At 47.7% G+C, this 15,531-nt stretch overlaps 1 protein-coding gene across 1 annotated transcript in view; it reads left to right on the forward strand.

Annotated features, from left to right (window-relative positions):
• The window catches only part of SMIM1 (small integral membrane protein 1 (Vel blood group)), a 33,040-nt gene extending 18,044 nt beyond the window's left edge, over positions 1 to 14,996 (forward strand). The window contains exons 2-3 of the mRNA XM_082274449.1: positions 11,207 to 11,330; positions 14,757 to 14,996. Of these exons, the coding sequence (XP_082130575.1) occupies positions 11,224 to 11,330; positions 14,757 to 14,889 (240 nt within the window). The 5' untranslated portion in view covers positions 11,207 to 11,223 and the 3' untranslated portion in view covers positions 14,890 to 14,996. The remainder of the gene's footprint in view (positions 1 to 11,206; positions 11,331 to 14,756) is intronic.
• The last annotated feature ends 535 nt before the right edge of the window (positions 14,997 to 15,531 follow it).

Below are 15,531 nucleotides of genomic sequence, written 5' to 3' on the forward strand. Positions count from 1 at the left end.
TGCCCATTGTCCCCCCTGCTGTTTGCCCTGGCCCTGGAACCACTGGCCAACTTGCTCAGGCGTGATGAGAGGATACGTGGTTGCAGGGTGGGGGAGCTGGAAGAGAAAACATCTCTATATGCCGATGACATGCTGCTTTATTTGGCTGACTCCCGGGAGTCCCTGGATGCTGCCCTGGAGGTGATAGAATCCTTCGGGCGATTCTCGGGATTCCAGGTTAACTGGGATAAGTCGGTGGCGTTCCCCCTCGACCCTAATCGGGCACCTGACCTGGTGCTTCCGCGTAGCCTTCAGGTAGTGACTAAATTTCGATACCTGGGTGTGGTCATTCAGCAACCGGTGGGCATGTACGTTGACAACAATATTGCTCCACTGATACAACGGTTGAAACAAACCTTGGTCACCTGGAGCAAATTGCCCCTTAACCTGATGGGTAGAATCAATATATTTAAAATGATCTATCTGCCCCGCTTCCTCTATCTCTTTTGGCAGGCACCGGTGTACCTTCCCAAACGGTTCTTTGCAAGCATTGAATCCATACTGATTTCTTTTCTATGGGGTATGAAGCCGGCGCGGATCTCGTTCAGCACGCTAAAACTCCCCGCTCACGCTGGGGGTCTGGCGGCTCCTGATCTGCAGGCTTACTACTTGGCTGCTCAATTGACACATGTCCATGCGTGGTTCTTCCCGGACCTGCCGAACGCAGCGGTCACCACGTCGGCAGCGGTGATGGGCTCCTATGAGGCACTCCTTAATTCACTATATAGGAATGGTCCTTACCCGAAGGAGGGTGCCGCTATCCTTAGATTATCCTACAAAATTGTGCATATTTGTAACGCTAGAATGGGGGGTTCTTCCTTCAATAGATCCCCTAATGCTCCTATATAGTTTAACCCGGGACTGCCAGATTTACATAAGTTGGATTCCTCTAGGAGGTGGGCGGGATTTGACTTAAAATATGCCCACCAATTGTTTGTGAACCAGACCTTTAAGTCCTTTGCTGAGCTGAGGACGGAGCTGGGGATTCCCTTGACGTGCTGGTTTCTGTATCAGCAACTTCGACACGCAGTGGCGGCCCAATTTGGTCTTCGGGGGGTCCACCTGGCTCCGACTCGGTTGGAAAAGGAACTGATGAATCCCGACCACACTAAACTCATCTCTCGACTATATGGGTTGACTCTTGACCAGGGTGAGGGGAGGATGGGGTCCCTTCGGGCAAAGTGGCAGGCTGATATACCTCAATTGGAACTGGCGGACTGGGATGATTTGCTCAGTGCCCAGTTCCATGGATTGATAGCTGCGGGGGACAGGGTTATTCAACTGAATTATTTACATAGAATTTACTATACTCCCTGCCGTCTCTTTGCGATGGGAAGGCTTGCCTCCCCATTGTGTTTCCGCTGCCAGGAAGTTAGGGGGGACTTCTTTCACATGGTCTGGTTATGTCCGCTGATTCAGTCCTTCTGGAAGGGGGTATGTACCTTTATCGCGGAAAAATTGGCACTGCCGAATATTCTCGCGCCGGACAGATGCCTACTTGGCAATCTGGGGGAGGAGGGTATTCGGCAGTCCCAGAGGACTCTGTTGTGTATACTTTTTTTCTATGCCAAGAAATTGATTGCCCTGAGATGGAAACAGGACGCTCCGCCTACGGTAGCAGCCTGGGTGGAACTGGTCAACAATGCTCTTCCTATGTATAAATTGACATATCTGGCTAGGGGTTCCAAGAAAAAATTTGCTAAGGTATGGTCCTCCTGGATGGACTCGGTTCTAGGGTCCAGAGAGGTCTAAACTTCTGAGATGTTGTGTGACTGTCTGTCAAACTTATTGCTCCGCCTTGGGGACGTTTTTGTTTTGTTTTTTTTCTCACCTATTGGGTGCCCGGGGCTGGGAGGGGGGTGGTGCTTCTTCCCTATGGTGGGTTGCATACTTGCTGATGTGATAGGAATGCATTCCGTGAAGGGTTTTGTTAGGTTTGTACTTTCTCCTTATACTATTTGGAAGGTTATATGTTTTAAGTTGTTGGGAGGGGGGGGGGGGGAAGGGGGGAGGGGAAAAAAAAAAAAAAAAAAAAAAAAAAAACTTTTTGAATATCATCCTACGAAGTCTCTGGTTGGTGCGGGAGAGGCGAGGTGGGGGCAGTCAATTGAGGTTGCTATATGTGCGCTACTGTGGTTGATGTTACTTGCCTTACTACCCTGTACTTCTGTCTGTATGATTTTTGGATATGCATTATTTCCTTCTTGGTTGTACTTTCTGATTTATATCGGACTGTTGTCTGTGTTTTATGTGTATTAATAAAAATACCTTTAAAAAAAAAGTAAATAGATGATAAAGCTGGGATTTTTTCCAGAAGAGGAGACCTTAGCCGGTGCCACGAGACATCCTGCAGGTCACAAAGTTGTATCCTTGTAATGTAATAATTATATATAATTATAATATACAGGTATATCTCCTAAAATTAGAATATCATCAAAAGGTTAATTTATTTCAGTAATTCAATCCAAAAAAGGTGACCTCCTATATTTTCTATAGATGTTACACACAGAGTGAAATATTTCAAGCATTTCTTTCCTTTAATTTTGATGATTATGGATTACAGCGAGTGACACCCCAAAATTCAGCATCTCCTAAAATTAGAAAAATACACAAGACCAATAAAAAAAAAAGGGGGGGGGGCTGACCTGGGCTATAGCCCCAACTGGGCCCCTGAAAAGCCCTGGGTCTCGTAATACTCAATGACAATTATTACCCCTGAGTCCCAAGGCCTGGGGTTGGCCAGGAACTCTGGGCTTTTGGCCGCCGGCCCTGGGGCCACTTTGCATGGCGGATCCTGGGTGGGTGCACGCCGGGCTGCCTCTGAAGGAAAGGGGCCCCCCCGCGAGTGCCGCCGGTTTACACAGAGAGGGGATCTCTCGATTACCCAGCACGGCCGAGTGTCATACGAAGCTCCACCTTCTGGACCAGCTCCTATGATGGACGTCACACTGGTCCAATGCCGGGATGTGTGACCTCCATCATAGGAGCCGGTCCTGGAGACAAGACCATGTGACAATGGCCGCACGGTGCAAGGTAAGCAGGAGATTCCTCCCTCTGTGTAAACCAGTGGCTCTCCTCTCCCCATGCACAGGCAAGGCTACTTTGATTGATGGGAACTGTCTGATCAGGCTGCATTGCTAGGCACAGGTAAGGCTGAGCTGATGGGCACTGATCAGGCTACATAGATAGGCACTGATAAGGCTGCATTGATGGGCACTGGTAAGGCTGCCTTGATGGGCACTGGTGAAGCTGATCTGATGGGCACTTATGTGGCTGAATTGATGGGCAATGGTGAGGCTGCATTGGTGAGGCAGAGCTGATGGGCACTGATCAGGCTGCATTGATGGGCACTGGTGAGGCTGCATTGATGGGCACTGGTGAGGCTGCATTGATGGGCAAAGGTAAGGCTGAGCTGATGGGCATTGGTGAGGCTGCATTGATGGGCACTGATCAGGCTGCATTGATGGGCACTGGTGAGGCTGCACTGATAGGCATTGGTGAGGCTGCATTGATAGGCACTGATCAGGCTGCATTGATGGGCACTGGTGAGGCTGCACTGATAGGCACTGGTGAGGCTGCACTGATAGGCATTGGTGAGGCTGCATTGATAGGCACTGATCAGGCTGCATTGATGGGCACTGGTGAGGCTGCACTGATAGGCACTGGTGAGGCTGCACTGATAGGCATTGGTGAGGCTGCATTGATAGGCACTGATCAGGCTGCATTGATGGGCACTGGTGAGGCTGCACTGATTGGTGAGGCTGCATTGATGGGCACTGGTTAGGGTGAATGACTGTGGGAACTTTACACTGGAGCTCATGCAACTTGGTTCCTGTGCCTCTCCACTCCTCCTCCAGACTCTGGGACATTGATTTCCAAATGAAATGCAAAATTTCCCACAGTCAGGAATGATTTCGGGAGCCGTGTCGACCCACTGTGTTTTATCAAGTCCAAAGTCAGTGCAGCCCTCTAGCAGGAAATTCTAGAGCTCTTCATGCTTCCCTCTGCTGACCAGCTTTATGGAGATGCGGATTTAATTTTCCAGCAGGACTTGGCACCGCCCACACTGCCCAATCTACCAATACCTGGTCACATGATCATGGGATCACTGTGTTGGATTGGCCAGCAAACTGGCCTGACCTAAACCCCATAGAGAATCTGTGGGGGATTGTCAAGAGGAAGATGAGAGACACCAGACCCAACAATGCAGAGGAGCTGAAGGCCGCTATCAAAGCAACCTGGGCTTCCATAACACCTCAGCAGTGCCACAGGCTGATCGCCTCCATGCCACACCTCCATCCCACGCCTCCATGCCACGCCTCCATACCACGCCGCATTGATGCAGTAATTCATGCAAAAGGAGCCCCGACCAAGTACTGAGTGCATCCTATACTGTACATGGACAGACTTCTCATCCTATACTGTACATGGACAGACTTCTCATCCTATACTGTACATGGACAGACTTCTCATCCTATACTGTACATGGACAGACTTCTCCTATACTGTACATGGACAGACTTCTCCTCCTATACTGTACATGGACAGACTTCTCCTCCTATACTGTACATGGACAGACTTCCCATCCTATACTGTACATGGACAGACTTCTCCCCCTATACTGTACATGGACAGACTTCTCCCCCTATACTGTACATGGACAGACTTCTCCTCCTATACTGTACATGGACAGACTTCTCCTATACTGTACATGGACAGACTTCTCCCCCTATACTGTACATGGACAGACTTCTCCCCCTATACTGTACATGGACAGACTTCTCCCCCTATACTGTACATGGACAGACTTCTCCTCCTATACTGTACATGGACAGACTTCTCCTCCTATACTGTACATGGACAGACTTCTCCTCCTATACTGTACATGGACAGACTTCTCCCCCTATACTGTACATGGACAGACTTCTCCCCCTATACTGTACATGGACAGACTTCTCCTATACTGTACATGGACAGACTTCTCCTATACTGTACATGGACAGACTTCTCCTCCTATACTGTACATGGACAGACTTCTCATCCTATACTGTACATGGACAGACTTCTCCTCCTATACTGTACATGGACAGACTTCTCCTCCTATACTGTACATGGACAGACTTCTCCTCCTATACTGTACATGGACAGACTTCTCCTCCTATACTGTACATGGACAGACTTCTCCTATACTGTACATGGACAGACTTCTCCTATACTGTACATGGACAGACTTCTCCTATACTGTACATGGACAGACTTCTCCTCCTATACTGTACATGGACAGACTTCTCCTATACTGTACATGGACAGACTTCTCCTCCTATACTGTACATGGACAGACTTCTCCTCCTATACTGTACATGGACAGACTTCTCCTCCTATACTGTACATGAACAGACTTCTCCCCCTATACTGTACATGGACAGACTTCCCATCCTATACTGTACATGGACAGACTTCTCCTCCTATACTGTACATGGACAGACTTCTCCTCCTATACTGTACATGAACAGACTTCTCCCCCTATACTGTACATGGACAGACTTCCCATCCTATACTGTACATGAACAGACTTCTCCCCCTATACTGTACATGGACAGACTTCCCATCCTATACTGTACATGGACAGACTTCCCATCCTATACTGTACATGGACAGACTTCTCCTCCTATACTGTACATGGACAGACTTCTCCTCCTATACTGTACATGAACAGACTTCTCCCCCTATACTGTACATGGACAGACTTCTCCCCCTATACTGTACATGGACAGACTTCTCCCCCTATACTGTACATGGACAGACTTCTCATCCTATACTGTACATGGACAGACTTCTCCCCCTATACTGTACATGGACAGACTTCTCCCCCTATACTGTACATGGACAGACTTCTCCTATACTGTACATGGACAGACTTCTCCTATACTGTACATGGACAGACTTCTCATCCTATACTGTACATGGACAGACTTCCCATCCTATACTGTACATGGACAGACTTCTCCTATACTGTACATGGACAGACTTCTCCTATACTGTACATGGACAGACTTCTCCCCCTATACTGTACATGGACAGACTTCTCATCCTATACTGTACATGGACAGACTTCTCCCCCTATACTGTACATGGACAGACTTCTCCTCCTATACTGTACATGGACAGACTTCTCATCCTATACTGTACATGGACAGACTTCTCATCCTATACTGTACATGGACAGACTTCTCCTCCTATACTGTACATGGACAGACTTCTCATCCTATACTGTACATGGACAGACTTCTCCCCCTATACTGTACATGGACAGACTTCTCCTATACTGTACATGGACAGACTTCTCATCCTATACTGTACATGGACAGACTTCTCCCCCTATACTGTACATGGACAGACTTCTCCTCCTATACTGTACATGGACAGACTTCTCCTCCTATACTGTACATGGACAGACTTCTCCTCCTATACTGTACATGGACAGACTTCTCCTATACTGTACATGGACAGACTTCTCCTATACTGTACATGGACAGACTTCTCCCCCTATACTGTACATGGACAGACTTCTCCCCCTATACTGTACATGGACAGACTTCTCCTATACTGTACATGGACAGACTTCTCCTATACTGTACATGGACAGACTTCTCCTCCTATACTGTACATGGACAGACTTCTCATCCTATACTGTACATGGACAGACTTCTCCTCCTATACTGTACATGGACAGACTTCTCCTCCTATACTGTACATGGACAGACTTCTCCTATACTGTACATGGACAGACTTCTCCTATACTGTACATGGACAGACTTCTCCTCCTATACTGTACATGGACAGACTTCTCCTATACTGTACATGGACAGACTTCTCCTCCTATACTGTACATGGACAGACTTCCCATCCTATACTGTACATGGACAGACTTCTCCTATACTGTACATGGACAGACTTCTCCTCCTATACTGTACATGGACAGACTTCTCCTCCTATACTGTACATGGACAGACTTCTCCCCCTATACTGTACATGGACAGACTTCTCCCCCTATACTGTACATGGACAGACTTCTCCCCCTATACTGTACATGGACAGACTTCTCATCCTATACTGTACATGGACAGACTTCTCATCCTATACTGTACATGGACAGACTTCCCATCCTATACTGTACATGGACAGACTTCTCCTATACTGTACATGGACAGACTTCTCCCCCTATACTGTACATGGACAGACTTCTCATCCTATACTGTACATGGACAGACTTCTCATCCTATACTGTACATGGACAGACTTCTCCCCCTATACTGTACATGGACAGACTTCTCCTCCTATACTGTACATGGACAGACTTCTCATCCTATACTGTACATGGACAGACTTCTCCCCCTATACTGTACATGGACAGACTTCTCCCCCTATACTGTACATGGACAGACTTCTCATCCTATACTGTACATGGACAGACTTCTCATCCTATACTGTACATGGACAGACTTCTCCTCCTATACTGTACATGGACAGACTTCTCCTCCTATACTGTACATGGACAGACTTCTCCCCCTATACTGTACATGGACAGACTTCTCATCCTATACTGTACATGGACAGACTTCTCCTCCTATACTGTACATGGACAGACTTCTCATCCTATACTGTACATGGACAGACTTCTTCCCCTATACTGTACATGGACAGACTTCTCCTCCTATACTGTACATGGACAGACTTCTCATCCTATACTGTACATGGACAGACTTCTCCCCCTATACTGTACATGGACAGACTTCTCACTAAGACAACATTTCTCCAAATCCTTTTATTTATTGGTTTTATGTAATATTCTAATTTTCTGAGATGGTGAATTTTGGGGTGTCACTCGCTGGAAGCCATAATCATCAAAATTAGGAGAAATAAATGCTGGAAATCTCTCTCTATAGAAAATATAGGAGGTTACTTTTCTGAATTCAATTACTGAAATAAATTTTTGATGATATTCAATTTTTTTTAGATACTCCTGTATATCACCTCCCCCCCCCCATACCTGTAGTTTATAAATAATCTCCTCTAACACTTAGGGATGAGCGGCGTGAAGTTGATTTCATTCTCATTTTGCTTATTAAAAATGTTGTTGAACCGATTCTCAAATCTCACCAGATGGACCGGTAAAGTGAGATTGCAGAAGAAATCACACGGCTTTGTTTTCTATAAAGACAGTCAATGCCGGTGTAACGTGAGAATTACCTATCCCGTGAGAAAAACCTACCCTCGTCACTTCCGGCCAGGAACAGCTGAGCAGTGCAGCAGTGCGCATGCTCACATCCCCGGATACCTAATGAAAGAGCTGAGGACCTGACTAGTGCGCATGCTCACTAGTAGGAAATTATTACGGTGTCCGTGAAAAAAACCTACCCACGCCACGCTTACATTAAAACAGCTGTGCTACAATATGAGTCATCTCCGCTCCTGTCCCTGTCACTCCCCTGATCTGGGTTAGTAAATATAAAAGCGGGTCTCGGCTCCGTGATTTATGTTCTCATACAGCCACCGCCACTTTAATATTTACTATCCGAGGTCAGGGAAGTGACAGGGATAGGAGTGGAGATGACTCGTATTGCAGCACAGCTGTTTTAATGTAACCGCCGCATTACATACAGTGCCGTGCAACCGGAAGTGACGAGGGGTAGGTTTTTCTCACGGGTAGGTAATTCTCACGGAACACCGGTGTAACGTTAAAAAACCATACCCCGTGAAGAAACCATACCGTCGTCACTTCCGGTCTGAAACAGCTGAGCAGCGCAGTAGTGCGCATGCTCAGAGCCCCGGATACGTGATTGAAGAAGAAAGAATTTGAGAAGTGCGCATGCTCGGTGGGCATGAAATAATCACGGGACTGTGTCTAATGTTATACTTGCGGCGGGTATATTAAAACACTTCGGGTGCAACATAAATCATGTCCTCTCCTATCGCTGTAACTTCCCTCATCTCCGGTAATAAATATAAAAGCGGCGGCGGGTGTATGAGAGGTAAATGACAGCGATCGCGGCTCCGTGATCCGCTTTTATATTTATTACCGGAGATGAGGGATGTTACAGCGATAGGAGAGGACATGATTTATGTTGCACCCGAAGTGTTTTAATGTACCCGCCACAAGTTTAACTACCGTGAGAAATCCATACCCTCCGTAGCGGAACCGGAAGTGACGGGGGTAGGTTTTTCTCACAGGTAGGTAATTCTCACGGAACACCGGCGCAGTGATCACATGACTTTGTTGATAACTTTACCCTTTGTTATCCTACAAATCCATGTGATCACAATGTAACAGTCATCCAATCAGCACTGAAACAACGATCACATGACTTTGTTGACAAACAAACACCCCACCAGTGACAGACTCCACTTTATTCTAAAAATAAATCATTTTCTAAAACGTTTCTCCAAAAAAAAAAAAAAAACTTAAATAAAGCGACTCAATTGAAGGCTGAATGCTCCAGCGGGGGGGGGGGGGGGGGGGGGAGGGGTTGGCATGTCCTCTGTGCTCCTGTGTTGCAGCTTCCGGGAAAGTCTTAAAGCCTTTCTATAGTAAAAATATAACATCCAATCCTCATCCCCAAATTCTCCTCCAATCTGGGGGTTCTAAGAATTTTACCAGCAAAAAATACAGATTGTTACATGTAAACAAAAATTGCCAGAAAAGACAGTCTTCAAGTTGCTATACCACTATTTATTGGATCTGTGTTGTCTCGTTGGATCTGTGTTATGTCATTGGATCTGTGTTGTCTCATTGGATCTGTGTTATATCATTGGATCTGTGCTGTCTCGTTAGATCTGTGTAGTCTCATTGGATCTGTGCTGTCTCATTGGATCTGTGTTGTCTCATTGGATCTGTGTTGTCTCGTTGGATCTGTGTTGTGTCATTGCATCTGTGTTGTCTCATTGGATCTGTGTAGTCTCGTTGGATCTGTGTTGTCTCGTTGGATCTGAGTAGTCTTGTTGGATCTGTGTAGTCTCATTGGATCTGTGTAGTCTCGTTGGATCTGTGTAGTCTCATTGGATCTGTGTAGTCTCGTTGGATCTGTGTTGTCTCGTTGGATCTGTGTTGTCTCATTGGATCTGTGTAGTCTCATTGGATCTGTGTTGTCTCATTGGATCTGTGTTGTGTCATTGGATCTGTGTAGTCTCATTGGATCTGTGCTGTCTCATTGGATCTGTGCTGTCTCATTGGATCTGTGCTGTCTCATTGGATCTGTGTTGTGTCATTGCATCTGTGTTGTCTCGTTGGATCTGTGTTGTCTCGTTGGATCTGTGTAGTCTCGTTGGATCTGTGTTGTCTCGTTGGATCTGAGTAGTCTTGTTGGATCTGTGTAGTCTCATTGGATCTGTGTAGTCTCGTTGGATCTGTGTAGTCTCGTTTGATCTGTGTAGTCTCGTTGGATCTGTGTTGTCTCGTTGGATCTGTGTTGTCTCGTTGGATCTGTGTAGTCTTGTTGGATCTGTGTTGTGTCATTGGATCTGTGTAGTCTCATTGGATCTGTGTAGTCTCATTGGATCTGTGTTGTCTCATTGGATCTGTGTAGTCTCATTGGATCTGTGTTGTCTCATTGGATCTGTGTTGTCTCGTTGGATCTGTGTAGTCTTGTTGGATCTGTGTAGTCTCATTGGATCTGTGTTGTCTCATTGGATCTGTGTTGTCTCATTGGATCTGTGTTGTCTCGTTGGATCTGTGTAGTTATGTTGGATCTGTGGAGTCTCATTGGATCTGTGTTGACTCATTGGATCTGTGTAGTCTCATTGGATCTGTGTAGTCTCATTGGATCTGTGTTGTGTCATTGGATCTGTGCTGTCTCATTGGATCTGTGTTGTCTCATTGGATCTGTGCTGTCTCATTGGATCTGTGTAGTCTCATTGGATCTGTGTTGTCTCATTGGATCTGTGTTGTCTCGTTGGATCTGTGTTGTCTCATTGGATCTGTGTTGTCTCATTGGATCTGTGCTGTCTCATTGGATCTGTGTTGTCTCGTTGGATCTGTGTAGTCTTGTTGGATCTGTGTAGTCTCATTGGATCTGTGTAGTCTCATTGGATCTGTGTTGTCTCATTGGATCTGTGTTGTCTCATTGGATCTGTGTAGTCTCATTGGATTTGTTTTGTCTCCCCCCGCCAGCTTGGCTCAGTGCGGAGATGGAGTCTCAGGAAACCCCGGCAGTTCATTATAGCCGATGGACCGAACAAAGTCAGGATGAAGTCAGTGTCAACACATCGAACCCCGAGACCCCGGCTTGGAAGAGGTAATGGGAGCCAGATTTGGTGTAGTCACCGCCATTGCTGATCCTCATCTAAAAATGCTATCTGCCTGGCTGTGTCTAGACCCTTCACCTGGAGCAATCCTGTACCTGACAAAGGCAGACTGAGTTCACGATTAATGATCTCATGAACCATCTAAGCTAAAGATCAGTGTGACAGCCAGGCATGGAGCATTTTCAGAAAGAGAGGTCAGTCACAGCATGCAGTCAGAGAGTCTTCTTTTGTACTTTGTAATTTCTCCTGGAAACTTTACTATAATGACACATGTGGTGTAAAGGAGGAAAATACATAAGATGCCATTGCTAACACGCTTCTGAAAATCTAGTGTGCCTGGCTTCCATGCTGAGTCACAAATTAATGCAGCTCTGTATTCATTAATACATCAATAAATCCCCCTCCCCCTTCAGTCTTGCACAGGTGTAGCGGCTCCTTTCCTGGACTGAAACGGCTTCCTCTGATTTCACCGCACACTGTGAGCTTCTCACAATGTGCATTAGAAGCTGCAGCAAGTCACATAGAACTGGAGTCACTGTCATCAGTAAGAGGGGAGCACCCAGTATGCCCCACCCCCTCCCCCCACCACCCCACTGCACATACAGCCAGCGCCCAGGGCAGCCCCCCCACTATTGTCCCGGCCCCGAATGTGGGTATGTGGCAGAGTGATGCCGAGGACTAAATTAATAATAATTAATAAATTCTACCTACAGAGAATCCGGAAAATATTCACAGAGCTTCACTTCTTCCACATTTTGTTATGTTACAGCCTTATTCCAACATGGATTACATTCATTATTCTCCTCAAAATTCTACAAACCCCTCCCCCATAATGACAACGTGAGAGAAGTTTGTATGAAATCTTTGCAAATTTATTACAAATAAAAAAGGAAAAAAAAACTCCCATGTACATAAGTATTCACACCCTTTGCCATGTACATAAGTATTCACACCCTTTGCTCAATACTTTGGTGAAGCTCCTTTGGCACCAATTCCAGCCTCCAGTATTTCTGAGTATGATGCTACAAGCTTGGCACTCCTATTTTTGGGAAGTTTCTCCCATTCTTCTTTGCAGGACCTCTCAAGGTCCATCAGGTTGGATGGGGGAGGGTCGGTGCACAGCCATTTTCAGATCTCTCCAGAGATGTTCAATCGGGTTCAAGTCTGGGCTCTGGCTGGGCCACTCAAGGACATTCACAGAGTTGTCCCGTAGTCACTCCTTTGTTATCTTGGCTGTGTGCTTAGGGTCGTTGTCCTGTTGGAAGATGAACCTTCACCCCAGTCTGAGGTCCAGAGCGCTCTGGAGAAGGTTTTCATCAAGGATGTCTCTGTACATTGCTGCATTCATCTTTCCCTCCATCCTGACTAGTCTCCCAGTTCCTGCCACTGAAAAACATCCCCACACCATGATGCTGCCACCACCATGCTTCACAGTAGGGATGGTATTGGCCAGGTGATGGGCGGTGCCTGGTTTCCTCCAGACATGACGCTTTCCATTCAGGCCAAAGAGTTCAATCTTTGTTCCATCAGAGCAGAGAATTTTGTTTCTCATGGTCTGAGAGTCCTTCAGGTGCCTTTTGGGAAACTCCAGGCGGGCTGTCATGTGACTTTTACTGAGGAGGGGCTTCTGTCTGGCCACACCCATACAGGCCTGATTAGTGGAGGACTGCAGAGATGGTTGTTCTCCTGGAAGGTTCTCCTCTCTCCATAGAGAAACGCTGGAGCTCTGTCAGAGTGACCATCGGGTTCTTGGTCACCTCCCTGACTAAGCCCCCCCTCCCCCGATCACTCAGTTTGGCCGGGCGGCCGCTCTAGGAAGAGTCCTGGTGGGTCCAAACTTCTTCCATTTACAGATGATGGAGGCCACTGTGCTCATTGGGACCTTCAATGCTGCAGAAATGTTTCTGTACCCTTCCCCCGATCTGTGCCTCCATACAATCCTGTCTCCGAGGTCTACAGACAATTCCTTGGACCTCATGGCTTGGTTTGTGCTCTGACATGCACTGTTACCTGTGAGACCTTATATAGACAGGTGTGTGCCTTTCCAAATCATGTCCAATCAACTGAATTTACCACAGGTGGACTCCAATCAAGTTGTAGAAACATCTCAAGGATGATCAGTGGAAACAGGAGGCACCTGAGCTCAATTCTGAGTGTCATGGAAAAGGGTGTGAATACTTATGTACATGGAAAAGGGTGTGAATACTTATGTACATGGGATTTTTTTTCCTTTTTTATTTTTTATAAATTTGCAAAGATTTCAAACAAACTTCTCTCACGTTGTCATTATGGGGGAGGGGTTTGTAGAATTTTGAGGAAAATAATGACTTTAATCCATGTTGGAATAAGGCTGTAACATAAAATGTGGAAGAAGTGAAGCTCTGTGAATATTTTCCGGATGCTCTGTAGATGGAATTCCTTTTATAAGAAAAAGTCCTCGGCATCACTCTGCCACATACAAACATTCAGAGCCGGGACAATGGGTGGGAGGGGGGCACCTGCCCTGGGCACTGGCTATATGTGCAGGGGGTTGGTGGGGGGAACCTGCCCTGGGCACTGGCTGTATGTACAGGGGGTGGGGGGGGCACCTGCCCTGGGCACTGACTGTATGTGCAGGGGGTGGGGGGCACCTGCCCTGGGCACTGGCTATATGAGCAGGGGGTGGTGGGGGGGCACCTGCCCTGGGCACTGACTGCATGTGCAGGGGTGGTGGGGGGGCACCTTCCCTTGGCACTGGCTGTATGTGCAGGGGGGTGGGGGGCACCTGCCCTGGGCACTGGCTGTATGCGCAGGGGGTTGGTGGGGGGGCACCTGCGCTTGGCACTGGCTGTATGTGCAGGGGGGTGGGAGGCACCTGCCCTTGGCACTGGCTGTATGTGCAGGGGGGTGGGGGGGAACCTGCCCTGGGCACTGGCTGTATGCGCAGGGGGTTGGTGGGGGGAACCTGCCCTGGGCACTGGCTGTATGTACAGGGGGTGGGGGGGCATCTGCCCTGGGCACTGGCTGTATGTGCAGGGGGGCGGGGGGGGAACCTGCCCTGGGCACTGGCTGTATGTGCAGGGGGGTGGGGGGGAACCTGCCCTGGGCACTGGCTGTATGTGCAGGGGGTTGGGGGGGGCATCTGCCCTGGGCACTGGCTGTATGTACAGGGGGTTGGTGGGGGGAACCTGCCCTGGGCACTGGCTGTATGCGCAGGGGGTTGGTGGGGGGGCACCTGCCCTGGGCACTGGCTGTATGTACAGGGGGTGGGGGGGCATCTGCCCTGGGCACTGGCTGTATGTGCAGGGGGGCGGGGGGGGAACCTGCCCTGGGCACTGGCTGTATGTGTAGTGGGGTAGTAGGGGGGAGGGGTGTACTGGGTGCTCCCCTCTCAATGATGATAACCCCCCAAGTAACGTCTCATTTTCTCCCCCCAGAGTCTACAACGTTCTGTGCACCGGGAGGATTGGAATCTTCATGAAAGTCCTGGCAGGACTGGCCTTGTTCTGGATTATATTCATCATTGGTTATGTCACAGGTTACTATGTACACAAGTGCAAGAAAGGGTAACAGGAATCCGGCCAATGGAAACCAGGCTTCATGAAGATGAGAACGGCGCCCTCTATGGGAAGACACGGGGAAATGTTTTATGGGCTCTCCTATGAAGGATGAGAAAATGATTCAATTTATCAGAACAATCAGAATGGATATAAAAGAAAAATCGGAGGATCGGAGGAAAGGGTTTTGTTGCCTTAGCAACCCAGTCAGATAATATTTTACTTGCGTTGCGCAGCGCAGACGCCTTTCTCCAATGTCCGATGCTTGTAAAACATTCTGATTGGAAGTTTATTTCACCATGATAATGTCCTTACTGCCCGGGGGGGGGGGGGGGGCAATAACATGAAAACCCCCAATATACACTCAGCGCCCACTTTATTAGGTGCACCTTCCTAGTCGCCGGTTGGACTCCCTTTTGCCTTCATTCTTGGTGGAATAGATACAACAAGGTGCGGGAAACTTTCCTCAGAGATTTTCCTCCATAGAGACATGAAGGCATCACACAGTTGCTGCAGATTTGTCGGCTGCACATCCATGATGCCGATCTCCCGTTCCACCACATCCCAAAGGTGCTCTATTGGATGAGATGTGGTGAGTGTGGAGGCCATTGGAGGACGGTGACCTCATTGTCATGGTGAAGAAACCAGTGGTGAG

The sequence above is a fragment of the Pelophylax lessonae genome (genome assembly GCF_965119305.1).
Source record: "Pelophylax lessonae genome assembly, chromosome: 12".
Classification (NCBI taxonomy): domain Eukaryota; kingdom Metazoa; phylum Chordata; class Amphibia; order Anura; family Ranidae; genus Pelophylax; species Pelophylax lessonae.